The sequence below is a fragment of the Cervus canadensis genome, chromosome 3 (genome assembly GCF_019320065.1).
Source record: "Cervus canadensis isolate Bull #8, Minnesota chromosome 3, ASM1932006v1, whole genome shotgun sequence".
NCBI classification, from domain to species: Eukaryota; Metazoa; Chordata; class Mammalia; order Artiodactyla; family Cervidae; genus Cervus; species Cervus canadensis.
The window spans coordinates 25611481-25639211 of NC_057388.1; the positions used below are offsets into that span (position 1 = coordinate 25611481).

Below are 27731 nucleotides of genomic sequence, written 5' to 3' on the forward strand. Positions count from 1 at the left end.
TTTGAACCTGTTTTTTTCCAAATTTTCTGTTTTTTCATATTTTTGGAGTGAATTCAAATATACCAGATTAATCCTGTGAAATAGAACATTTTGAAAGCTTGTGTGAATTTGCAGGCCAAATTTTTACTCTTTTCTTCTAAGGTTAGAATAATTTTTTTTTTTTTTTTGGGCAAAAATGAACATTTATAAAAATGTTCAATGGAACGGTTTGTATCTCATTCTCTTTTTTAATTTATACCTTCATTTTGATGGGGACATTCACTACCTTTGATAGTATTTGTGGGGGATATTTTCTTTTTGTTTTGATATTTTGAATGTCTGAAATTATTATCTGTTCTCAGTTTTACATCTTGGGTGTATAAGAGGTTATACATTTTTTAATTTTTTCTGTAGATTTTTCCTTCATGTGTTGATTTCCTAAATGGGTCCTTCAAGTTTCTTGCCATTTTTTCACATCTCTTTTGTGCTGTACTGTCTGAGAGAATTTGTCAAATTTATCTTCTAAACAGTCTACTACACATTTTGTTTGCTGTTTTTTTTAATAGCACCTTCTTTTCATTATGTACCATCTTATGTCTTTGAGAGCAATCCAAATTTCTATAATTATACTCTCTTCCCTGCATTGTCTCATTTTCTGAGTTCCCTTTCTTTTGTTCATTTGTTGGCATGTTACTTTTTTGTTGTCTTTCATGCTAGAAACTTTCTTCACACAGTCCACCACATCTGAGAAAGGGGCACCAAAAAGATAGGTGAGAACTCTGTGTGACTGAGAGGGGCTTTTGACTGGTGAGTTTACTGAGGGAAGACAGGGGGCGAAAATCTGTCTGTTGGTTTGAGTGACTCACAGATGTCAGGCTCTCTGGGTATTTTCTCTTCGGCCAGTTTGTTTCCCACGGAAGACAGAGAAAAGTCATCTTGCTTTTTGTGGCCCCCTTTTTATAGATTTGCACTTATCTTTGAGTTTCCCCCTCCATAGATCAACTCTTAAGTTTCCCATATTATTTTGGTAGCCCTTGTCTCCTATCCTATCATTTTCTTTCAAAAATATGTACATATATATTTTATATCCAGATATTGAGAGAAGCCTTTATGAAGAAGGTAGTAAGTGAGCTGTGCCTTGAAGGATATTTATCCTCCAGTCAATCTTACAAGTACAGATTGATTGGGGAGATAGAAGAGAAGTGGAAGCAACATTCCAAAGAGAAGGAAAGGAGATGGAAAACTCTAGTGCATGGTTATTGTAATGCATATGATTGAATGGACAACATTGCTTAATCATTTACCTCCATATTTTCCTAAGAGTAGTGTTTGTTAAATTCTTCAAGAGATGGCAATACCAGACCACCTGACCTGCCTCTTGAGAAATCTGTATGCCGGTCAGGAAGCAACAGTTACAGCTGTATATGGAACAACAGACTGGTTTCAAATAGGGAAAGGAATACGTCGAGGCTGTATATTGTCACCCTGCTTATTTAACTTAAATGCAGAGTACATCATGAGAAATGCTGGGCTGGATGTAGCACAAGCTGGCATCAAGATTACTGGGAGAAATATCAATAACCTCAGAGAGGCAGATGACACCACCTTTATGGCAGAAAGTGAAAAAGAATTAAAGAGCTTCTTGATGAAAGTGAAAGAGGAGGGTGAAAAAGTTGGCTTAAAGCTTAACATTCAGAAAACTAAGGTCATGGCATCTGGTCCCATCACTTCATGGCAAATAAATGGGGAAGCGGTGGAAACAGTGAGAGACTTTATTTTCGGGGGCTCCAAAATCATTGCAAATGGTGACTGCAGCCATGAAATTGAAAGATGCTTACTCCTTGGAAGGAAAGTTATCACCAACCTAGACAGCATATTAAAAGCAGAGATGTTACTTTGCCAACACAAGTTCATCTAGTCAAACTATGGTTTTTCCAGTAGTCGTGTATGGATGTGAGAGTTGGATGATAAAGCTGAGTACCGAAAAATTGATGCTTTTGAACTGTGGTGTTGGAGAAGACTCTTGAGAGTCCCTTGGACTGCAAGGAGATCAAGCCAGTCCATCCTAAAGGAAGTCAGTCCTGAATGTTCATTGGAAGGACTGATGCTGAAGCTGAAACTCCAATAGTTTGGCCACCTGATGCGAAGGACTCACTCATTGGAAAAGACCCTGATGCTGGGAAAGATTGAAGGTGGGAGGGGAAGGGGAGAACAGAGGATGAGATGGTTGGATGGCATCACCAATGTGATGGACATGAGTTAGAGTAGGCTCCAGGAGTTGGTGATGGACAGGGAGGCCTGGCGTGCTACAGTCCGTGGTGTTGCAAAGAGTAGGTCACAACTGAGCAACTGAACTAAACTGAGTGTTTCTTGTCTAAGGTAGTACATAGGATTAATCAAACTAAATAGATGGAGTACCTTGAGAAAACACTCTTGATTCTTTGAGACAGTTTATTGCAACATCTAATATTCCAACATCATGTATCACATTGTTATTTCATGCATATGAAAAGTAGTTAATTCCTAACATGTGACACTTTTATGAAGATTATTAGTATTATTAGGAAGGAAAAGAACTGAATATTTCTCCTAATAATGTAGATATATTAGAGATTCTTAATTTTATTGAAGAATAAAATAACAAACTTGTGCATGATAAACAAGGTTAGATATTCATTTAGTTCCACGGATGGGCAGTTCAGATATGAGGCTTTCCAAACGTCAGCAAGACTACTGTGGAAGTCACTTGTACATTTATGATATTGAAGACTTGAACTTTTATACTTTTATGACAATTGTAGAGTTATGAAAGACATTTAATTCCTTTTTATCTCTATATAGGTATGTTTCAAATAAGTGTTTTTTTGTAACTTGAACAGCTTCTTGTCTGCATGCAAAAAGATTGAAGTATAAAACTAATATGTAGTTATTGTGAAAAAAAGATCCGGAAATCTGCACATTTAAAAAAGATGAAAAGAATGTAATTGTGCCACTATTCAAGGATAGCTATTTTAATATTTGGTTTAGTTATTTCTCCCAAACATACAAAAGAGAACTTACTGCTTTTTAAATTCAGTGTAGGGTGAACTAGTCCCATTTCATTTCATTAAATAGTCTTTGAAAATTTGGATTTAAATGACGGCACACTCATTGTGAAGCCTGCATTAAAAACCTGTTGGGTTTTGTAAAGCCCAGTAGCGTCCACTAGTCACTGGCTCTGAAATCCAGCTTGAGGAGGAAGGGGTGAGGGAGGCTGGGAGGTGAGGAGGTGAGTGCTCAGGTGTCCAAGTGTGGCCAGCGGGGGTGGCAGTCAGAGACGAGGCGGCCGCATTCCTTGTGTCTCTGACCTTGTGCTCGCTTAACGTTGTAGTCTGGATCCTATTAAAGGAATTTTGTGTTTTTCCTTTGCGAGAGTCACCCCCTACCACGACAAATATTTTAAAATGTTTCTTAAAAAAAGTTGGAAAAGCAACTTTTTCCCCAAAGAAATTTATAGTTCAAATTTACACCAAGTTCTTACTAACTGGAGCAAGCCAGGTTTTCACTAAAGCTTTGCCTTTCCTCTGTAAAACATTAGTCACTCCCTTGGAAGAAGCAGTTTTTTTAAAGGCAGTGGGATAAAACAGCCACAGATGTTCATGTAATATGACGGGCTTTCGAATGTACCTGCAAGCATTTTTTTTTTTTTAATTCGGAGAAAAAGATGAAAGAAAAAAGACTGAATTGGGACGCTAAAATAACAGTGATTGATTCAGTATTAAGGAAATGATAAGTTTTTGATCCACTCAAATAGTGTTTTTTTTTTCCCCCTTTTCTTTATTCTTAGGAAGTTCTTGAGATTGTGCCAAATCATTTTCACTGCACAATTTTTGAAGGTATTTGCCATTCCCATGTGTAACCGGTTGCCTTTTTACTGTGCAGAACTGTAGTGAAGCCTGTGGCCACAGAGTTTGATCCAGACATGGTCCTGGTTTCTGCTGGATTTGATGCATTAGAAGGCCATGCTCCTCCTCTGGGAGGGTACAAAGTGACAGCAAAATGTAAGTAATATGCAGGTTTTTTTTTTTTCCAACATGTGAAGAGTTAACTTAGGTGAGACATTCAAATGATTTTAGATGATGTTTACTGCTCTGTCAGATTCACCCCTCTGTAGAAATTGGCCTTTAAGAAAACAGTTAAATCATTCCCTTTGGTGGACTTGAAGGGACATTTCAGAACCTTTAGTTTTTCAGGAATCGTGTTTTGCTATTTAAAGGCAGAAGTGATAGGGTTTCTGTTTAAAATATGTTAAATGACTTGAGAGGTCTAGAAAAGATACTGGGCTTTTGCAAGTAGATTGGAAGTCACTTTGTTTATTTCATTGCACTTTGGGTAGAAATAGCTATTTCCCAGTGTTTCCTCTCGTAGGTTTGAATACAAAAGTGAGGCTCTGTACTAGCCTATGGGTAGCACTCAGGGTCTCTACTGGTCTTCTCTTGTATTGCAAAGATTAACTTTTTGGATGTGTCCCCTAGCAACTAGACACCACATGAACAAATGAATTTTGTGTCATATTGCATTTGAATAACATGACCTAGTGAAATCTGGCTAGAAAGAGTCTTTTAGAAGGATTTCTGTGCTCTTTCCAAGTATGAAAACAGGGCATATGTATAGTCCACACATGCAAATATATGCTGGCACTATGTTAAAAAAAAAAGATGAAGGAATAATGTAAAATAAGTAAAATTACACCAAGAATAGTACTCACTATTGTGTATTTTAGTGGGAGTTGAAAAGAAATCAAAAACAACCCAAGTAATTTTAAGTGAGAGAGATGAGTTTGGAACAAACGTGTTTTATTAGTTTGTAAAGAACCAAAGAACCAGTATTATGCCAGCCTTTGTTTTAAGTTGGCGTCTCATGTGATGGAGTTTTCTGCATTTTAATTCTTCCAGTAACATTGTTAGGTAGTAGCTATTTTTAACATCTGTTATTTACTCAGTATTCTTGGTGCTTTGTTGTCTATTGAAAATAGAAGAGGCAACTCTGCAAATACAAATGAAGCATAATTCACAATTGTGGTAACACTGAACAAGGGAGGTGTTTGGTCACATCAGATATCTTTATTATCCTTTTTCTTTGTGAAGTTCCACTCACAAGGAGGTTAGTCTTTTCACTGCAGATAAACCTCATTTGGGTCAAGACTGGTGAATAGTTTAGTCTAAATAAAGGGGGAAAATGCTTGTACCCTAGATTGAGATAAACCCTAACAATGGAAAACACATGGAGCAAAGACAGAAATCTAGAAAAGGTATCCTTTGCCCTTAAATCCAAGAGTCTCCCTCAGAAGGAGGAATGTCTGTTCTTGGGTCTTTCTCCCTGCCAACAGGAAAAGTTGTAACAGGTTCGAACTAGCTGGAAGGAACTAATCTTTTTGTTTGCTTGTTTATTTGTTCATTTTTTGCCAAGTCACATCCAAACTCATTTCTCATATGTCATCTTGGAAGTTTCTACCTGTTGTTAGCTTTAGTGCAGTGCACCAGGACCTTCATCATATCATGTTTCTTTGTCACTTGGCGGGGAAGCTCTTTGTTGTTCTCCATCCCAGAAGTTTATCTGTAATTTCTCCAGTCCCTTCACTCCCACCCCTCGTTATCTATTTCTTCTCTTCTTTATCTTTTCTATTCAACAGACCATTACTTCATTACTAGGTGACTTGTTTCCTAAGAAATACAGACAGACACTAATTTTAAATGTTTTAATAATTCACCCTTTGTTGAGTTTTCACAGTTTAACAAGGAAAAGATACACAGTAAGGGAAGGAAATCTCAGAACCCAAAGAGGCTTTCTAGAACAGCTTACATATTTCGTAGATGAGAAAACAAACTTATTTTACCATCTGAAATAATTGGGGTTAAAACACAAGTACTTACCCTGAATTTGTAGTTAGATGAAATTATATAAGCTTTTACCGGACATTGTCGAAAAAGAAAAATGTTTCATAAAATGCATAGAGAATAGAGAACTTGGGTGCACACTACAGAGGGCATTTTGGTGCCCAAACCCTTAACTTCACAATCAATCAGCAACTGATAATGACAGTCCCATGCTACCTAAATGAAAAATAGCAGAACAACTTAAGCAACTGTCTGAATAGATCAGCTCATGCAGGCCTGAGTTTGCCAGCTGTATTTTCTAGAGAAGCTGCCATACTGACTGTGTACAGGCTAGAATTACTGGACCACTGTATAGTTATTCCCCAAGTAGTTCACATGTAGTCATTTTTTCTTTCTAACCACCCAGCAGATGCATTTATGTTGCCTTGGTTTATATAACAATTAATATTGGTCTTCACTCTCCTATACTGTAACTCATTCTCTGTTTGAGGAGAGCCCCAAAATGAGGCTAGAAATGGATTAAAACCTAAAATAAAAAAGTAGAATTTAAAGAAACAAGTTTCCTTCCTGATGTTTTCCCATTCCTGCAAAACTCACCCTTGCCCATAGTAGAATGTTTAAGGATCTTACGGGTGTAGTTTGGAGGATACTGGCTTGTCAGAGATGCTAAATTTTATTGTCTTAGCACATTGAATAAATCCTCTAAACTTTTGTTTGTTAACTCTTATATGAAAAGATAAGTCAAACTAACAAGTTCTTTCGTTTGTTCTAAAAATGTAATTAAAGTTGATTCTTGGCTAGTACTGTTATTCTTCCTTCCTGTTTTCTCCTCTCGTCTCTTTACATATTAAGTGTTCTTTGTTGTGAGACTACAATACAGATATTCAGATTTATTTGTGCTAAAGTCTTAAATGAATTATCTGAATTAGTTATTTGAAATCTGTGCTATTCTTTCAGTTAACCACCAGGATTAAGGTCCAAGCTGAACGGAATAATTTTTGTATCCTGCCCTAAAGGTTACATCAAATTTTACCTTACAGTTATCAGTTTATCTCTTTAAATACTCTCATTTGGATCTTTTTGTCCTCAGTTTAGTTTAAGAAGGTTAGTGTGCCAACTGAATGCCGTGTTAAATTGAATGAAATAATTGGTTCACCGTATTGCAGCCCCCCCTGGCTCCTTAACAGTGCGTGTGTGTGTGCTAAGTGGCTTCAGTCCTGTCTGACTGCAACCGCATGGACTGTAGCCCGCCAGGCTCCTCTGTCCAGGGGATTCTCTAGGCGAGAATACTGGAGTGGGTTGCCTTACTCTTCTCCAAGTGAGTCTTCCCAACTCAGGGATCAAACCCACATCTCTTTATGTCTCCTAAGTTATTTACCACTCAATGGCACCTGAGAAACCCAGCTTAACAGTGTTGTCACCATTAAAAAAAAAAAAAATGGTTCTTTAGTTCAGATTCACTTTACAACAAAACAGATTTTTCTTTCTTTTCAATGCGTCTGGGTATTATCTGTTTTCCAGGGCTTCAGGTAGTCAACTCATAGGAACAATTTGCTTTTATCATGTAGTAAGAACTTTCCCTTTGGAATAATGCAAAAAGCATTGCGAGTTGATAGCCATATGTGATTTTTTTTTAAAGTTTATTTTATAAACATAAATAGTTTTATAGTGCTTGAGATAGAAACCATTCCCTTGGAAAATACACATGTGTTTTTTCGGACAACTAAAGAATAGGTAATAGTAACATATCTTAAAATTTTGAATTACCATCTTCTCCTTGATAGACTGTTTCATTCTTTCTAGTATCCTCTTACTCCTTTTTTAATTTTTTCTTGTATGAGGGTCTTTCATGGTGGTACACTGTTGTGGGGCAGATGCCTGTCTAAATGAATTAGTACTAACAATGGTCACTTATTCAATATTTCCTTTAATAGAATTATTATCAAAAATGATGTAATATTAAATGGAGAAATAATGGTTTTCTTAATATTGCACCTTGGGCAGGATCACTTGAATATTAATACCTACTAGAATCTAAATGGTAAGAAAACTCACTTCATCTCTTCTCAGAAAAATAGGACAGTGGGAGAATGAATCCTTTAAATAATAAACCTGAAATAGGTGTGAAAAACTGTGGGAGAGTGCAGGAGAGTTTGTTGAGGGGTCAGAGGACCTGTGTTTAAATCTCAGCTTGGTTCCTCACTAATTTTGTAAGCAAGTTAGTATCTTAATCAGCAAAAAAAGTGGAAGATAAGTAGGGAGATAAGTAATAATTATGCCTATAATGTAAGGAATAAATGATTAAAGCTTATGAGATAATGGTTTTGAATTTTATTGCTCATATCATTTCAACAACTATAAACACTCAACAAAAGTCTGAGATTTTAGATGATGTATTTGAACACAAAATACATAACATAAATATAGGAAGAATTTTATACTCTTATTTGAACAAAATGGTCAGAATGGTTGGAGGTCCTCGAAAGCTATGCAGGATTCTAGATGAATAAAAAGCATATGTCCCTTCAATGAAAAGTCAAGTTAGGAAGAGAAGTGCCTCCATCACACATTTCCATGTCCATATGCATTGTCACATGGGAATAAGTTGGAAGCAATTGGAATGAATTACAGTGTTTCTTTTTTTAATGAGACATCATTATTTTGTGATGAAGATTCCTCAGGTCCTGACTTCCTAGAAATTGTGCAGTTTGTCTTGGTATATTGAGATGTGCTTGGATTATGACATTATTAGTATGCTGATGTGGAATAAACTATCCAGTGGAGCCTTTTTAGCATGTAAACTATCTGAAAAACAGTTAAAAATCAGACAATAAACAGAAGAACTTCTGAAAATCAAAAATAAACACAGAAGTCCCACTTATAAATGCTTTCTTAACCTGCTTTCTTATCCTTAGTGAAATTCTGTTTCATTCTTTGCATATATAACCAGCATCTCATCCTTTGCCGAACTCTTCCTTTGCCTTCAGTCTTTTCCAGCATCGGGATCTAGGATAAGATGATTAGATAGCATCACTGAGTCAATGGACATGAGTTTGAGCAAACTCTGGGAGATAGTGAGGGATAAGGAAGCCTGGCGTGCTGCAGTCATGGGGTCACAAGGAGTCGTACACGACTTAGCGACAGAACAAGAACAAATTAGTTAGTGTACTTGATTAATTTTCCAACTGCAGCAGATTTAAACAATAGTTTGGAAGTGGAGGTAGATGAATGAATGATGGGCATGTTTCTGTCTCAGAGGATATTATTTCTTAAATTTGAGTCTGCAAGCTTCCTAGAAATAGGAATTTCTAGGATAGAATTCATGGTGCTCATGAACTTGGATGGAAAGAAAATTACATGATTTTTACTAATCTTGCCCCTTATTATCAATGGCTATATGAATTTAGGAATGTATTTTCTCCCACTGTAAATGTAGGCACAAACCATAGCTATATCATTAAAATGGGTACCCTTGTCACCAATAGAAATGATAGCTATTTTCATATCACTTTACTGTTGTGTAGATCTATCTAAAGATCCATTACTCTCATCATTACGGTATATATATTAGACCTGTTGCTCAGTTAGTTCTCTGATTCAGTAATATGGAAGTAGATGTATTGTACCATGGCTATCCTCCGTATTTTGGAGCTCTTTTCTATAGTACTTTATTTTGTTATCTGTGTACTTACTGTGTACATTTTAAAACATTCTGAGAAGGGGTTAATAGGATTCACTTCAAATACATTTTCCTTCTCTCTCTCTGAAGCAAAGAGAATAGTTTGTCTCTTTCTATTTGCTGATTTGCTTCTCACATTATACCTGACATAATTATTTTGTTATATATTACTGAACTTTGAAGCAAACAATAAAAAAATGAATGTTGAGTTTTTCCAAAGATTTTTTATCTGTAAAACAAACCTCAGCTATGTCTTGCAGTGCAAGCTAATCTTCATATCTTGTAACTGGAAGTTACACCAACACTGTGGACAATTAATAAACTTCACATCAAGTATTCATACATTGCTGTATCATCATTTTGCAATAAACTAGAGTACTCTGAGAAATCAGAAGTTTTGGTTAAAATCATGCAATCATTCTTTTTCTTTTTTTTTTATTTACAGTGATTTAAAAGATGAATAATACAGAGAAGTATATAATAGACTTTATTATTTCCACTATTTAGAATTGGCAGCAACTATATATTTTTATTATATTTTCTGCAAGTCTTTTGTTTATAAAAGAAATAAAAATGGCAGATGAGTGCAGATTCCACTTTAATCACTAAGTCACTGTCTCTAAGACTTATTCCCATTCCCTTCTTAACCACTGTCCTAATTTGTGTACTTCCCAGTATATACACACATGCAAACACACACACTGTACAGTATTATTTTAGTGAGTGTGGTTTTTAATGTACTGTATATAGCAAGAGGTAAGTATTAACGCATTCTGTATGTATAGTTTAAGGACATAGCTTTCTTCCACTTTTAATATCTTTGAGACTTGTTCATGAATATTCACCTATCCTTTTAATTTTTCCATACTGGGCCATTGTGGACTTATCCCGTAGTATACATTCTCTCTCCTCCTACAGTAGACCTTTATGTTTCCAGAGTTTCACTGTTGTGAACAGTGTTGAAGTGAACATCTTTCCACAAGTCTCTTGCTGCCTAGATGCCCTCTTACCAGACTTTTTTAGTTAGTGTACACTCCTGTTTCTTTTTCATTGTGATACACTTAAAAACATGGAGCTGAAGATGAAAAGGATGCCTTCTGCTTTCCATGACTGTTCCTCAAACCTCAGTCCACATTCTGCCTTCTCACACAAGCACATTCACCCACACAACTCACCTTTCGTCTTTTCTGTACTGTTCTATTCTCTGTACATACACACCATAAAGAGGCTATCGTTTGGTACTAAAATTCATCAAGTATAATCCAAACTGTAAGGAAAAAAGGGCTAGAAATCATGTGATAGATAAAACAATATTATTTTAAGGTGTTTTCAAAGCAGTGCTTTGGGAATTAAATTTATATCAAAAAGATGATTTTTCTCCTCAAACTCCCATCTCACCAGCTATGCTGTGGGTGACTGTGGAGGGCACCATGCCTCTGAGGCTGAAAGCACAGGCTGATCATCCAGTAGGCAAGTCATAATTCTGGCCTGGGCCATTAGAAAGACCACAGGAATGTCATTTCAACTTCTTGAAGATTGCTTCCTTAACTGGAAAGGAAACAGTAATTTCAGCCTGGCAGTGTTGTTTTTATTGATGATAGAATAATGTATCTACTGGAAATCATTAGGTGTTTACTCTGTGCTAGGCACTATTCTCAGTACTTGCCTGCACTTTCTCTTTTCATTTTTATGATTAAGTGAGATAATATATATGAAGCACTTTTTTCTGGCCTGAAATCACTAAAGAGGATTTAACAGCCATGTAAACTTCCAAATTAAAAAAAAAAGTGACAGAAAAATTAAATGATTTGTTCAAAGTCACAGAGCTGAGGAGTAACAAAACCACAGCTTGATCTCATGTATTTTAACTTCCAACTCAACATATTTTCCACTTGGCTCAATGGGTTATTTAAAATATCCCAGATAAATAAGTAGAGTTTTTAATTAGTGTAGAACCTTATTCTGAATTGTGAAAGTACTGAAAAAATAAAAGGAACTTCACCCAGCAAAACATTTCTTATTTAAATAAAATTGTCCAAGTCAAAAAAGTAAGCAGAGGTCTTCTAACATGTGAGAGCTTACCATTTTGCAGACCATGTGTACTATTTTTTCAAGGAACTTTCCATGCAGGAACTAGTCAGGAACTTATTTTTGTCTTCAGCTCAGAATTTCTGCATACCAGTACGTCTCTTTGTTGTGTTCTTAAGCAAGTACATTGCCCCCTGCAAAGACAGAAGGGAGCAGATTTACAGTTCATTTATATTCAGAAATGTCTTCCGCAACAGAGTTTCCTTGTATATATCTAACAATCCGCATAAAGAAGCAACATCACTAATTAAGAAGGGGAAATGTCAGCATTAAAACATTACAAAACTTAGATTTGGGAATGATTTCATTTCTAAATGACAAGCAAAAGATTTTTCAGTGAAGGCTCCATGTTTTACTGCTTCCCTGCCTTCATTTTCTCACTCAATTGCCTGTTTCCTTACACCACATGACAACTCAGATACCAAATTGTAGAAGAATATTTTCCATCTGCAGTGCTTAGTTACTGATGTCATGAAACAATCCTTAGGCTAGGATGACTACTGCTTAACTTTGAAGAACAAAATTACTATAACTGTACTGTAACTGGGGCCAGATCAACCTTGCCTTTGAAAATAAAATACATACATCCTGAAGACAGATGTCAGCTGCAACTGTACAATAAAATGCATACTATATTTCATTGATACCTTTTCATACTTTAACATACGTCAGTTGGAAGGCCTCTTACGTTTGTTGACACTTCATTGTTGGGTTGGCAGTGTTTTTTTTCTAATTGAATAGTGGTTATAAAAATACCACTCTCATGGGCTGGAGAATCATTACCATCTAGTACCATGGTTTATGAGATAGCAGGCACCAGCATACCAGGGGACTTAGGTGTGCTAGGCCCCACTCCTAGAATTTCAGGTTCATTAGGTCTGGGGCAGGGCCTGCAGTTTGCATTTCCGAGAGGGTCTGATGATGCTGATACTCCTGGTCCCTAGGGATCACACTTGAGAGCCACTGGGCTAGTCATGCAAAGACAGGACTTGGAATTTGTTGATCTGTAGTGTGGGTCTAATTGGCAACCAGCTCACTATCTTGTGATTTAATATTCTTGTCTTTCAAACAGAAATAGTACAGTTACATTTGTTTTGGCTAAACATGATACTGTGAATCAAATGAGGTAATGAATTTGAAAAGGTGCTTTGCAATATATAATACTCTAAATATGACAAGGTATCAGTAATATCATGCCCATTAAATGTGAGGATACTATTGTTTTCATACAAGTAAACATATATCATCACATATCTTTTCTTCTTCCTGACTGTTTTTCAACAGAACTTCCAGACTTTCCCTGGGTGGTACTAGGGCATATGGCCACAGATAAGTCACCAGGAATTGTGGCAACTATCTTAACACAAGCTCTTACGGTTGTGTTATGATTAATTAGCCTCCTCTGCCCAGTATTTCCTTTGAGTAGTTTCAGACCTAGAGTTATTTCTGTGGACTTCCCCTTATTTCTTCACCTAAATAACCTACTTGTTACTCAGTAGAGTACTCTGGTAGAAAGAGTACTATAGAAATAAGCCTTCTCTTGATCTCAGAATTTTATATACTTTCAATCAAACAACATGAAATGTAATGAGATAGAGGTGTAAAATTTCATTCAAGTTGTTTTTAAAACCTCCCTACTTGTTTTAAAGAAGTTTCTTCATCCCTTCCCCAACCTCTCTCTGAATCTTAGTATCAACTTGTTCCATAAGAAATTGTGTGGATCTAACTAGATTGTAAGCTCTTATTTACCTCTTCCTATCATTTCTTCAGATTTTTAATGTGTAGAATTTTTCAATCTAAGTTAGTCACTTGTGTAAAATAATTAGATGCTGTTTTCATCTTGGAAGTGAAAGAGAAATGCCTCGGATTGTGAACATCAGTTTGTAAATTTCTGTTTCAACTACTGTGTGTTTCTTTAATGTTCAACCTTTATTCAGAAATGATAGGTGGAGTCAGCTATAAATGTATAGATAAGGTCTTCATTACCTGCTGTTTTCTTCTTTTCTCTGTCTTGATAGAATTATCTATAAACTGGAGGAGCTGTTTCAGATATTATGTTACCAAATCATTGACCATTTATTGCCAGTCACTCCATTGCTTAATATTCTTTCCCTGTGAATACAACTTGCACTTTTTATTGTTTGACCTCTTTCCACTCTGTCACCCTTATCCTCCTTGGTCCTCCCCTTTGTTCATTATGCTTCAGTCTTGCAGGTCTTTCCATCTCTCTCTAACTGGCCAGACTTAGGTCAGGTCTGTGTGTAGGCTAATCCTTCTGTCTGGAGCCCTCCCTCCTTTTGTATTCCTTGGCTGTTTTCTCAATTCATATACTACTCTCTCAGAGAGTTCTTTCCTGACCACTCTGTTCACTCCTGTCAGCCCCTTTCATCCTCTATCACTTGCCCTAATCAGTGTTTGCTAAAACTGTGCAATTTGAGGCTGTTTTGTGTTGGTAACTGCTGTGTATCCTTAGGCCTAAAACATCACCTTACTCATTGTCCAAACTCAAGAAATATTTATTGACTTACATTTGTTAGATGATTTTCTGTTAAAAAAAATTAAAAGACTTAATTTTAAAATATATTTAAATTCTGCAAAGTCAATCTATAATTTTTTTGAAAAGTTTGGTGCATGGGTGTATATTCAGTATATTTTTATAAGTATACATGTTGTGCAATGTTTGTTACTATTTTTTTTTAAAAAAAAGGAAGAAAATAAACAGTAACCAGCCTACCAGGCAGTATTAGATAGTGGTTCAAAAAGCAGTATTAGATAGTGGTTCAAAAAAACATGTTCTGAAGTGTAACATTCTAGGATAAATACTTGGTTTTGCCACTTTTCTAATTGTGTGACTTTGGGCAACTTGTTTTACCTTTAGTGACATTCAGTTTTCTCATCTGTAAATGGGATTGTTTCATTAGTTTGTGGAGATTAAATGAGATAGCCAAGTTTCAATCTAAAAATTAACATTCAGTAGGCCCTCAACAAATCTTAGCCAATATTATACAGTCTTAAATTTTCACGTGCCTTGAAAGTGCTTTGAATGTAAGGAAAACTTACTACAGTGAAACACAAGAGAAAATACATATATTTGAACAATACTATTGAAATTTATCTTTGATAGTACTATGATACAAGTTTTAGAATAAGACAGAAAATAGATAAAAAGGATAGGTGGAACTAGTGATGAAAAGACAAAGGTAAGCCTAGAGAGGTCAGACTTTTATTTAGTAGTGCATTCAGGACTTAATTTATTCGGCCAACCGTTACTTAACTCTAACAGTGTAGGATAATTCAGCCAGTCTGTCTGATCGGGATTTCATAACAAGTATTTGAGCACTTAGATAACCCAGTCATCTCACTTAGAATCACTGATCTCAAATTCTAAATGTGTTGCCAGCTTGGTTCATTTATTTGCAGTTTTCTGTATATAAACTGTTTCCTCAGATGTTTTTATTTCTTTCAAAGACTTCTCCACACAGCACTGTCCTTATACACAATATTTCCTTCCTGTTTTAGGGTAATCATCTAAATAAGGTGCACATAAGAGTTCCTAAAACCACTTTATGGACCAGGTAGCCAGCAGAAGGAAACATATATTAAATGTATTAAATTTCATTGTATTAAATGTATTAAATTTCAGTAACTGACAGGCTCATGAAGTACCTAAAGACCACAGAGAAGGGTCAGGATACTTGGGGATGGTTCCAGGAAGGTCATCTTGTTTAAGAGCTTTGTTTTATTAAGGATTGTGAGGGTTATTGGAACTTTTCCTGTTGTTTTACCCCATAGTCTTAGGGGGACTGTTTGGCACTAGGGTGCAAAATAGCATCTCAGCAGAGGGAAAGATACCCCTGCTGGCTCTTTAAGAGTAAATCATCAAGTACCTGACTGAATAACTGCTAAGTGCCCCACCAAAGGAATAGCCCAAGTTTGTTCTCAAGTCCACCTTCTCATTCTTTCCAGCGTGCTTGCTGCTGTAGTTCTTTGTATGACTGCCTCCAGAGATGGTGTTCAAGTATTTGGCGAGAGCAGAGTCCATTGCAGTCACTCAGTTCCAGTGAAATAGAGCACCCAAAGGTTTAGAAGTTTTATCATCTACACTTTGCCTCATCTATCTGTCAGGGGGCAGCCCAGAGCCACCTTCCACACAGCACAGAGACATTGGTGTTACAGCAGCCTGGCAGCTCTCTATGTGAATGCATCTGTTCCCTCTCGGGGTAAGAGGTAGAGAACATTCCACTGTTGTGGTTTGATTTTGATGACTCCCACGTCAGAGAAGAAAAGTCTTGAGCAGAATGTTAAGTAACTTGCAACCAAAGCCAGCATTTCCACCTCCAGTTTTCCTAGGTGTGATTACTCCTTTCACTTCCAAGTAACAGTCATGAAAAAGAGGTAAAGAATTCAGGGGACACAGAGTATATTAGAGTGGTGTATGGGAAAGTACACTAACCAGGAAGTTAGGAGACCTGTCATACACAGACACTAAATACCTATTTAAAGAATCGATGTCTCCAGTCTTCACCTGTAAGATGAAGTATTTGAACCAACTAATCAGTTCAGTTCAGTTCAGTCGCTCAGTCATGTCCAACTCTTTGCGACCCCATGAATCGCAGCACACCAGGCCTCTCTGTCCATCACCAGCTCCCGGAGTTTACTCAAACTCATGTCCATCGAGTTGGTGATGCCATCCAGCCATCTCATCCTCTGTCGTCCCCTTCTCCTGCTGCCCCCAATCCCTCCCAGCATCAAGGTCTTTTCTAATGAGTCAGCCTTTCGCATGAGGTGGCCAAAGTATTGGAGTTTCAGCTTCAGCATCAGTTCTTCCAATGAACGCCCAGCACTGATCTCCTTTACGATGGACTGGTTGGATCTCCTTGCAGTCCAAGGGACTCCCAAGAGTCTTCTCCAACACCACAGAATGATTTCAATTTTTCTATCAGTAACAAAAGCTGCAAGCATTTAATAAGCACTTTCAATCTATAATAAGTGTATTGCATTTACTTTTTTAATCTTTATAACAACACTGTAAGATAAGCAATATTGCTATATGCCATTTTTATATATGAGGACACTACAACACATACAAAAAAGATATGAAATGCCAGATTTGTGAAGTAGCTATAGCCAGGATTCATAGGTACTCTGGCCTCAGAGCTGGTCCAATCTGTTTTTCTATGTTTTCAAGGTCAGTTTCTGATAAAACAAGGAAAGGCAGGGCCAGGACATGTTTAGGACTTGCATAACCATATGGGCCCAAGTTTATTAAGTTCACCCCTTGGCCACATTTCTCTCTTCTCTTCCTTTCTCTCGTTTATCTTTCTTTTCTGGAAGATCATTTTGGGTATTGAAAACATAAAATTCCCCAACATTGAAGGAACAGAAACAGGTAAACCTGGGTCCATGTGTATCTGTTCTTTCATTATGCTTTATTAAAAGATAAGTAAAGGAGCAGTACAAAGTGGGGAAAAGAGATTTATTGCACAGAAACAAATTCAGAGGGCTAGGGAAAGTGTATTTGATTTTCTCCCAGACATATACTAATGTTCAATTTTTCCCATGTAAGATTGATGAAGCTTCTTTCTTGATAGAGACATGAAGTTTACATTCTAAGGATAAGTACTATTGAGTTTAAGGAGATTAAATTTAAATGTCTGATCTTTTTTTTTTTTTTTTTCTCCTGGCCTGTTACTTGCTGCTTCTCAGATGTGGCCTTTCTCAACTTATTGAGAGTTGAGACTCTATCTCACCTGAGTGTTGAGAACCTACATGGGGTTTCAATTAGGTGAAAATGTTGACAGATAAAAAGTAACTCTAAGTACCTTTGTCATCAAAGCAATGACAGTAGGCAGAGATAGGTATATATAGGACTCTCTCACTGTGTCCTTCCCCTTCTTTTCACACTGGTAGTGATGGTGGTGTCACAAGAGAGAGAGAATGCTACAGACTCTAAACAACAGGTGTTTATCTGCAAAACCAAGGCACTGAGGATGACCCCCCATTGTTATTCAGTTTATGCTTTGTACAGAGGGTTACAATGGGAGCTAAACTGTATAACCTGTGTTCCCTTCATTAAATACAATGGCCAGGGTCATTGTTTAACCAGGAAAATGAAACCAGAAGGGAAAAAAATTGTATAATTCATGCAACAGATGCGTGTTGGACATTGACTGTGTCCTGGGATTGTATTGATCTGAAGGAATCAGAACTCCTGAGCTCATGCACGTTATGCATCCAAGCTGTGCTGTCTAGTGGATGCCCACTGGATGCATGTGATAGTTTAACCAAACTCTATATTTTAGTGTTCAATAGCCACACATAGCTGGCAGCTGCCATACTGGACAGCATTAATACAGAACATTTGTATCATCTTGGAAAGTTCTTTTGCAGAGCATTTACTAAAGACTAAGCAAAACAAGTAAAGATATAATACATTAGGAGTTGATATGCTACTAATAGAATTTAAGTAGGGGAAGGATCAGATTATCCTGGGAGAAGTGAGACTTGGAGTTTTAAAGAGGATGATCAGAGATGGCCTCATTCATAAATGACATTTGCGTGGAAGCCCAAAGGTCATGGGGGAGCAAGCTATGAGATCATTCTAGGCCTAAGGCCAGACAGGGCAAAGGCTCTGAGGCAGAGGTTCATTGGAGTGCTAACAGAGAAGGGAAGCAAGGGGTACTGAGGCAGAGTGATCAAGGGAGAAGGAAGGTGGAAGTGGGGAAGAATGGTTCTACCCTGACTTATTTGAAAGGTAAGTGAACTGAACTTGCTGATAGAGTAAGTGAGAGGTGAGGGTAGGGGAGTTAGCATAGCTCCAAGTTCTCAGGTGTGGACAACAGATAGAAAGGAATTGATGTTAACTGAAATGAGGAAGGTCATTGAAGTGGATTTGAACCAATGACCAGGTCTTCAGCTCTGCACACATTAGATCTGACATGTTTCTTAGACATCTGAGTAGAGCTGTCTGCGAGGCAAAGGGCTGTATGTGCTTTGAATTCAGGATAGAAGTCAGAGCTAAAGATATAAATGTGGTTGCTATCAGCTTGTTGATGGTATATGAGCCCAGATGAAATCACCTCGGGGCAAGTGTAGGGAAGTTGAGAAGATATCTAAAGACTGAAACTTGGAATGCTCCAGCATACAACATCAGAGTCGTTAGGAGGAGCCAGATGAGATTGATTGATTTTCACTAGCAAAGTGTAGTGTCCAAGAACCCAAGTGAAGTCAGTGGTTCTAAGAGGAAAGCATAATCAGCTCTGTGAAATGTTGCCGATGGGGCAGGTAAAATAAGAACTGGTCCCTAAACTCTGTGATAGAGAGGATACTACTGACCTTGTCAATAAGGGGTTTGATGAGTTAAAAGCCTGTTTAGAGAAAAATCGGAGGAGTTGAAGACTGCGTGTATAGACTTCTCAGGCTCCCAGGTGGTGCTAGTGGTAAAGAACCCACCTGCCAATGCTGGAAATGCAGGAGACCTGGGTTCAATCCCTGGGTGGGGAAGATCGTGGAGTAAGAAATGGCACGCCACTCCAGTATTCTTCCCTGGAGAATTCCATGGACAGAAGAACCTGGGAGCCTACAGTCCACAGGGTTGCAAAGAGTTGGTCGTGACTGAGCAACTCCCTCCCCACAGATTCCTCATCTTTTGAGGAATTTTGCCCTGAAGAGGATCAGAATAATGGAGCAGTAGGTGGTTCAGTTCAGTGCAGTCGCTCAGTCGTGTCCGACTCTTTGCAAGCCCATGAACTGCAGCACGCCAGGCCTCCCTGTCCATCACCAACTCCCAGAGTCCACCCAAACCCATGTCCATTTAGTCGGTGATGCCATCCAACCATCTCATCCCCTGTCATCCCCTTCTCCTCCTGCCCTCAATCTTTCCCAGCATCAGGGTCTTTTCAAATGAGTCAGCTCTTCACATCAGGTGAAAGAGGAGATAAATGAGCCTTTAAAGATATAATATTAGTAAAATAACAGCATGTTTATGTGATCAGCTAGGATTGAACTAGTACAAGTTGAAACATTGATACTGTTATAGAAAAGGGAGTGAATTAATTTCTGGGGAAATTCCCTTGAAGTTAAGAAGGGAGAGAGATCTTAGATATATGGACAGCTTGCCCACAGTAATAGTTGGAAAACCAGAGCATATGGGTCCAGATGTTGGCAGGTGCCTGGATGTAGTGGTAGATTTATGAAGTGTTTTCCTGTTTGACTTCTTCCTCAATGAAATAGGAACCAAGGTCATCTCTGAGAATGAGAGTGGGGGAAGGGGCGAGAATTTTGGAGGTTTAAAAATTGGAGAGAAGATAAGACATAAGTAGCTAGGAACGTAAAAAGGAAATCTAGTAGCAGAAGATGACATGGAGCAAGTCTAAGGGCCCACACAATTTTCACAGACATTGCTTCAAAGTGAGCCAGTTCAGCATAACTGTGTCTTTTTCACCAGCTACATTGAGCCATAGAGTTTAACCAAAGCTGAATTAGAGTGAAAGAGGCAAGGAAGTGATTATCTTATGTACTATGAATTTTCAACCAGTTAAAGGAGGGAAATGAGTGTCAGAGAAATGAAAAATTGATAGGATCAATGAATAGCAAATCTCAAAATTACTGCAGTTGTTGTAATAGTACGAGTAAACTGAAAAGATAGACGATGATGACAAGAAAGGAGAATGCTTAGAACTGATATTAGAGAAGGATTCTAATTATTGCTGAATGAGGGACCTGGGCATAATCATGACTGATTCACTAAATCCTATTCTGGGAACATTTCATGCAAAGATGGGTTCAATAAAGGACAGCAATGGTATGGACCTAACAGAAGCAGAAGATATTAAGAAGAGGTGGCAAGTATACACAGAAGAACTGTACAAAACAGATCTTCATGACCCAGATATTCACGATGGTGTGATCACTCACCTAGAGCCAGACATCCTCAAATGTGAAGTCAAGTGGACCTTAGGAAGCATCACTACGAACAAAGCTAGTGGAGGGGATGGAATTCCAGTTGAGTGATTCAAATGCTAAGAGATGATGCTGTGAAAGTGCTGCACTCAATATGCCAGCAAATTTGGAAAACTCAGCAGTGGCCACAGGACTGGAAAAGGTCAGTTTTCATTCCAATCCCAAAGAAAGGCAGTGCCAAAGAATGCTTAAACTACTGCACAATTGCACTCATCTCACACGCTAGTAAAGTAATGCTCAAGATTCTCCAAGCCAGGCTTCAGCAATACGTGAACTGTGAACTTCCAGATGTTCAAGCTGGTTTTAGAAAAGGCACAGGAACCAGAGATCAAATTGCCGATATCTGCTGGATCACTGAAAAAGCAAGAGAGTTCCAGAAAAACATCTATTTCTGCTTTATTCAGTATGCCAGAGCCTTTGACTATGTGGATCACAATAAACTGTGGAAAATTCTGAAGGAGATGGGAATACAAGACCACCTGACCTGCCTGAGAAACCTATATGCAAGTCAGGAAGCAACAGTTAGAACTGGACATGGAACAACAGACTGGTTCCAAACAGGAAAAGGAGTATGTCAAGGCTGTATATTGTCACCCTGCTTATTTAACTTATATGCAGAGTACATTATGAGAAATGCTGGCCTGGAAGAAGCACAAGCTGGAATCAAGATTGCTGGGAGAAATATCAATAATCTCAGATATGCAGATGACACCACCCTTATGGCAGAAAGTGAAGAGGAACTAAAAAGCCTCTTGATGAAAGTGAAAGAGGAGAGTGAAAAAGTTGGCTTAAAGCTCAGCATTCAGAAAACTAAGATCATAGCATCTGGTCCCATCACTTCATGGCAAATAGATGGGGAGACAGTGGAAACAGTGTCAGGCTTTATTTTTTTCGCCCCCAAATCACTACAGATGGTGATTGCAGCCATGAAATTAAAAGACGCTTACTCCTTGGAAGGAAAGTGATGACCAACCTAGATAGCATATTAAAAAGCAGAGACATTACTTTGTCAACAAAGGTCCATCTGGTCAAGGCTATGGTTTTTCCAGTGGTCATGTATGGATGTGAGAGTTGGACTGTGAAGAAAGCTGAGCACTGAAGAATTGATGCTTTTGAACTGTGATGTTGGAGAAGACTCTTGAGAGTCCCTTGGACTGCAAGGAGATCCAACCAGTCCATCCTAAAGCAGATCAGTCCTGGGTGTTCATTGGAAGGACTGATGTTGAAGCTGAAACTCCAATACTTTGGCCACCTCATGTGGAGAGTTGACTCATTGGAAAAGACCCTGATGCTGGGAGGGATTGGGGGTAGGAGGAGAAGGGGATGACAGAGGATGAGATGGTTGGATGGCATCACCAACTTGATGGACATGAGTTTGAGTAGACTCCGGGTGTTTGTGATGGACAGGGCAGCCTGATGTGCTGCGATTCATGGGGTCGCAAAGAGTTGGACACAACTGAGCCACTTAACTGAACTGAAAGATCAGTATCACAGGGAGATACTTTAAATTTTTATTACATAAGTGTATGTTTTGTCTAAATTAGAGTATTAATCTTTTTAGAAAAGAGGGAAATTTTGATAAATTACATCAGTTGATGCTTAAATTTAAAAATCAGAAATAAGAGTGTAATATGTTTCCTCAGATAGCATCAGATGGATGTCTGGCCTATTTTGTGAAGAAGGACAGTGAAGTGTTGGTGTTGCATATGATCAGAATAAGTTAGGTTTCCCAGGTGGCTCAGTGATAAAGAATCCACCTGCCAATGCAGGAGATGTGGGTTTGATCCCTGGATTGGAAAGATCCCCTGGAGTAGGAAATGGCAACCCACTCTAGTATTCTTGCCTGGGAAATCCCATGGACAGAGGAGCCTGGCGGGATATAGTCCATGGGGTCACAGAAGAGTTAGGTATGACCTAGTGACTAAACAAGAACAATAGAATAAGCTTCTTGTTCCATTCAAGTTTCTAAGAATCTTCTGAACAGGAACTTCAGATTCAAGCCAAGTAATAATAAGCATAATTTAATTATTCTTAGCCACCTTCTTTATGAATATATTTCTGAAAGAGAGAAATGGCAGTGTCCTAGGTGTGGATTCTGTACCTCTTGACTACACAACCATAAAGAGACTATATCAGCGAAACCTCAAAAAAGAACAGGTTGCTGTTAAGTGTCTCAGTTGTGTCCAACTATTTGTGACCCCATTGACTGCAGCACACCAGTCTTCCCTGTCCTTAACCATCTCCTGGAGCTTGCTCAAACTCAGTCCATTGTGTCAGTGATGCCATCCAACCACCTCATCCTCTGTCATCCCCTTCTCCTCTTGCCTTCTATCTTTCCCATCATCAGGGTCTTTTCCAGTGAGTCAATTCTTCGCATCCGGTGGCTAGAGTATTGGAGCTTCAACTTCAGCATCAGTCCTGCCAATAAATATTCAGGATTTATTTCCTTTAGGATTGACTGGTTTGATCTCCTTGCAGAGATTGCAGTCATTTATGCAATAGAGAAAATAAAAAAGACACTTTTCCTAAGATGTAAGAAGTTCTAAGTGTTATTTATAAAAGAAGGAAAACATAATGAGATACAATCAGTTGATGCTTACGTTTAAATTTTATTGTCCATTAGAGTCTTATTTACATGTCTAAAATAAGTGAACAAATATTTACATTTATTATTGAGACATAAATGTGGACATATTTCTGACTATTGATTTGAAGATTTTTTACCAGTGGGAGGGGGAAAAAAAATTCTGGGCAGTTGCTTTAAGACCTAAGAAAAATGTGTACATTTTCTCCAGCTTTGCAAAAAGACTTTGATAAAACACTCAGTTTGGCCAGGCAGGATTCAGCCACCATTACGTTTAAAAGTATGAGGTAGAAACTTATCTTCATTAAGTGCCACTGAAAGTCTGGCACCACATAACTAACTAGGGAATTCAGTAGCTTAGGGTCCATGGGATGCCTCAAGTTCAAAGGGAATAGAGACATCCTGTTTGGTGTTGTATTTCACTCATGCTGTTAAAACTGCCCAGACCTCCTTAAGTGTTTTCCTTTTCAGTCTTGAGCATGATCTTCTTTGTTCCTCACGAATTACCTAAAGAATAGTAAAACCCAATGTCAGACCAAATAATTTTCACAATGTGTCACAAGATTTTGATTTTTAGTTATAAAGAATTTTCCTTTTGTACAAAAAGTCATTTGGTTACTGATGGTGAAAATGGGTCACATACCACTCATGAGTACCTGTGACTTGTTAGGGAAGAAAGAACATTGCTTCAGAGTTACCAGTTCTGGCCCAGTACACTGGAAGTGCAAATTCTGTTACTGAAATCTGTAGTACAAAGGATGTCTGTTGAGAAGCAATGAAGGTAGATCAATTAAGGTCTAACGTCTCCAGTGAAGAAAATGCATTCTCAGTTCCTGAGACCATAAACACGAAAAAGAAAAAGTAATTTAAAATAACTCTGCATTCAATGACATTCAAAACGATTTAGTTGCACATGTTCATTCAATGCAAAAAATGCAGGTGCTGATTTTTTCAGTGTAAAATCATGACCTGTGACTTCCTTGAATATCTCAAAGCTTGTTTTCATTAATATTTCCTATTTTTAAAATTTAAATCATGGAAAAAATGCTGGCTGAACAAAATCTGGTCTGACTGAATTTTTCAGAAGTGGCTTTAGTGATTTTTTTCTTCATGTTTATAACAGAGGGTGATAAGTAACAGAATATATAAGTCCTGCATATTAGAAGTATATTGAAACTTCATTGCCATTTGGAGAGAAATTAATATCTTTTAAATGATTGCTTACTGAGTGATTTCTGAAACCTAAATGGTATTCAAAGACTTGAGAGAATTCATGGTTTATCAAAATTCTAGGTCTTTACACATTTTCTCTTTGCTTTCTTAGGCTATACCTATAAGGTAATAGATAATATCATATGACTCCTACAGTCCACTGTTAAAAGAGTTTACCACAAATTGTTTCAAGGGTGCTGTATGAGGGCTTCTGCCACCTTCACCTGTAGAATAACAAATGATCTAAGTGGTAGGTCGCATGCAATATGACCATGTTCTACTGAACAAGATCTGGTTTAGCTTCTTGATTTGTCAACCAGAAAGGATGAATGATGGACTATAATTCTCCACATATTTTTTGAATTGTTTTACATTAAACTTTTTTATTTGCAATTTGTTACATATGTTAAATGGATATAATTAAATTTTAGAAACTTTAAGATGAATGTTATCTTTCCCCACTCAAATATCCTTTTAAAATTTTGGGGGGTTTTATATACCATGTTCATGGATTGGAAGAATCAATATAGTGAAAATGAGTATACTACCCAAAGCAATCTATAGTAGATTCAATGCAATCCCTATCAAGCTACCAATGGTATTTTTCACAGAACTAGAACAAATAATTTCACAGTTTGTATGGAAATACAAAAAACCTCGAATAGCCAAAGCAATCTTGAGAAAGAAGAATTGGAACTGGAGGAATCAACCTGCCTGACTTCAGGCCCTACAAAGCTACAGTCATCAAGACAGTATGATACTAGCACAAAGACAGAAATATAGATCAGCGGAACAAAATAGAAAGCCCAGAGATAAATCCACACACTTAAGGACACCTTATCTTTGACAAAGGAGGCAAAAATATACAGTGGAGAAAAGACAATCTCTTTAACAAGTGGTGCAGGGAAAACTGGTCAACCACTTGTAAAAGAATGAAACTACACTTTCTAACACCAAATGCAAAAATAAACTCAAAATGGATTAAAGATCTAAATGTAAGACCAGAAACTATAAAACTCGTGGAGGAAAACATAGGCAAAACACTCTCTGACATAAATCACAGCAGGATCCTCTATGACTCACCTCCCAGAGTAATGGAAGTAGAAGCAAAAATAAACGGGACATAATTAAAACTAAAAGCTTTTGCACAAGGAAGGAAACTATAAGCATGGCAAAAAGACAGCCTTCAGAATGGGAGAAAATAATAGCAAATGAAAGCAACTGACAAAGAATTAATCTCAAAAATATACAAGCAACTCCTGAAGCTCAATTCGAAAAAGACAAACGACCCAATCAAAAAGTGGGCCAAAGAACTAAATAGACATTTCTCCAAAGAAGACATACAGATGGCTAACAAACACATGAAAAGATGCTCAACATCACTTGTCATCAGAGAAATGCAAATAAAAACCACAATGAGGTACCATTACACACCAGTCAGGATGGCTGCTATCCAAAAGTCTACAAACAATAAATGCTGGAGAGGTTGTGGAGAAAAGGGAACCCTCTTACACTGCTGGTGGGAATGCAAACTAGTACAGCCACTATGGAGAACAGTGTGGAGATTCCTTAAAAAACTGGAAATAGAACTGCCATATGCCCCAGCAATCCCACTGCTGGGCATACACAGCGAGGAAACCAGAATTGAAAGAGACACGTGTACCCCAATGTTCATCACAGCACTGTTTATAATAGCCAGGACATGGAAGCAACCTAGATGTCCATCAGCAGACAAATGGATAAGAAAGCTCTGGTGCATGAACACAATGGAATATTACTCAGCCTTTAAAACGAACACATTGAATCAGTTCTAATGAGGTGAATAAAACTAGAGCCTATTATACAGAGTGAAGTAAGTCAGAAAGAAAAACACCAATACAGTATACTAATGCGCGTATATGGAATTTAGAAAGATGGTAATGATAGTCCTATATGCAAGACAGCAAGAGAGACAAAGATTTATAGAACAGACTTTTGGACTCTGTGGGAGAAGGCAAGGGTGGGATGATTTGAGAATAGCATTGAAACATGTATATTATCATATGTGAAACAGATCGCCATTCCAGGTTCGATGCATGAGACAGGTGCTCAGGGCTGGTGCACTGGGATGACCCAGAAGGTTGGGATGCGGAGAGAGGTGGGAGGGGGGTTCAGGATGGGGAACACATGTACACCCATGGTGATTCATGTCAATATATGGCAAAAACCACTATGATGTTGAAAAGTAATTAGCCTCCAATTAAAAGAAATAAATTTTTAAAAACTGGGAGGGGGTGGGGATTGGTTGTTTGTTGTTGTTGTTTTACAAAACATTGTCTCTATATTCCAGCTAAGTCTTTGCTACTGTCGCTACCAGGAAACAATGGCATGGAGCTAAAGCTTTTAAAAGATCATGTCCGTATGTCTGTGTATGGTCTTCCTAGATGACTGCTTTTTACTTTCATTCTTAAAATGTCTCCTCTGAATGAATCTCTCTGGGAGTAAAGAAGGATGACACTAATGTGCAAATTTTTGTATGTGTAGAAATTAGCAAAGCATATTTCGTACCTTTAAAAAAATTGCCCCTTCTGGAGCATGAACTTATACATGACTACTGTCCTTACAAAGCACTATTGTAGATATTTCTTAATTAACTGCTTCTTAATTATTGAATCATTTCTTTGTTCTTTTGTTTCATTTGAAAATATTTATTGTCTTTAAAATATAATGAGTACCCAGGGTTTATTAAGAGAGATTGTATGAAACTATGGCTATATAGTTGTAAAATATGTACAATAATCTAGAGGAAACAGATGAGGTAGTAGATTAGTTTACCTGTTTGAGGGAAGACCTTGCTGACAAGGTAGCTTAAAAACTGTTTGAAATGTGAGGGGTACTCGGCCAAATGGGAAACAGCTAGAGAAAATTCACATAAGTTAAAAAAAATCTAATATTTTCATGAAAATAATGAGTGGCTTCACAGAGATAGTGTCTGGAGTATGTGAACAAGAGTAATTAAGAAAATGCATTATCTCTAAGGGATTTTTTTGTGAACACAATATAAAGTGAGTTTTGAAAAGCAATAATTAGGGAAGCAATATATCACCTTATTTAGGGTACAAACTCACAAAAAGACTTTCTGTGTTCATGTGTATGGGTGAACATGTATATGTATGTGTGTACCTACCTATCTTATCTATTTATCCATTTATCCATCCATTTGCCATCATTCTACCTGTGTTGGAATTCACTTCCACAATATTTGAATTGAAAAGGGAAACTTTTTCCTGGGGAAAAAGTGAGTGATTTACTTGCTTGATGTGACAAAGAGGACTGGTATTGCTAATTCCATTGTATGGTAGACAGTTTATTT

At 37.6% G+C, this 27731-nt stretch overlaps 1 protein-coding gene across 1 annotated transcript in view; it reads left to right on the forward strand.

Moving 5' to 3' along the window:
• HDAC9 (histone deacetylase 9) overlaps positions 1 to 27731 on the forward strand; it is a 980387-nt gene that overhangs the window by 853670 nt on the left and 98986 nt on the right. The window contains exon 23 of the mRNA XM_043462784.1: positions 3901 to 4019. Within this exon, the coding sequence (XP_043318719.1) occupies positions 3901 to 4019 (119 nt within the window). The remainder of the gene's footprint in view (positions 1 to 3900; positions 4020 to 27731) is intronic.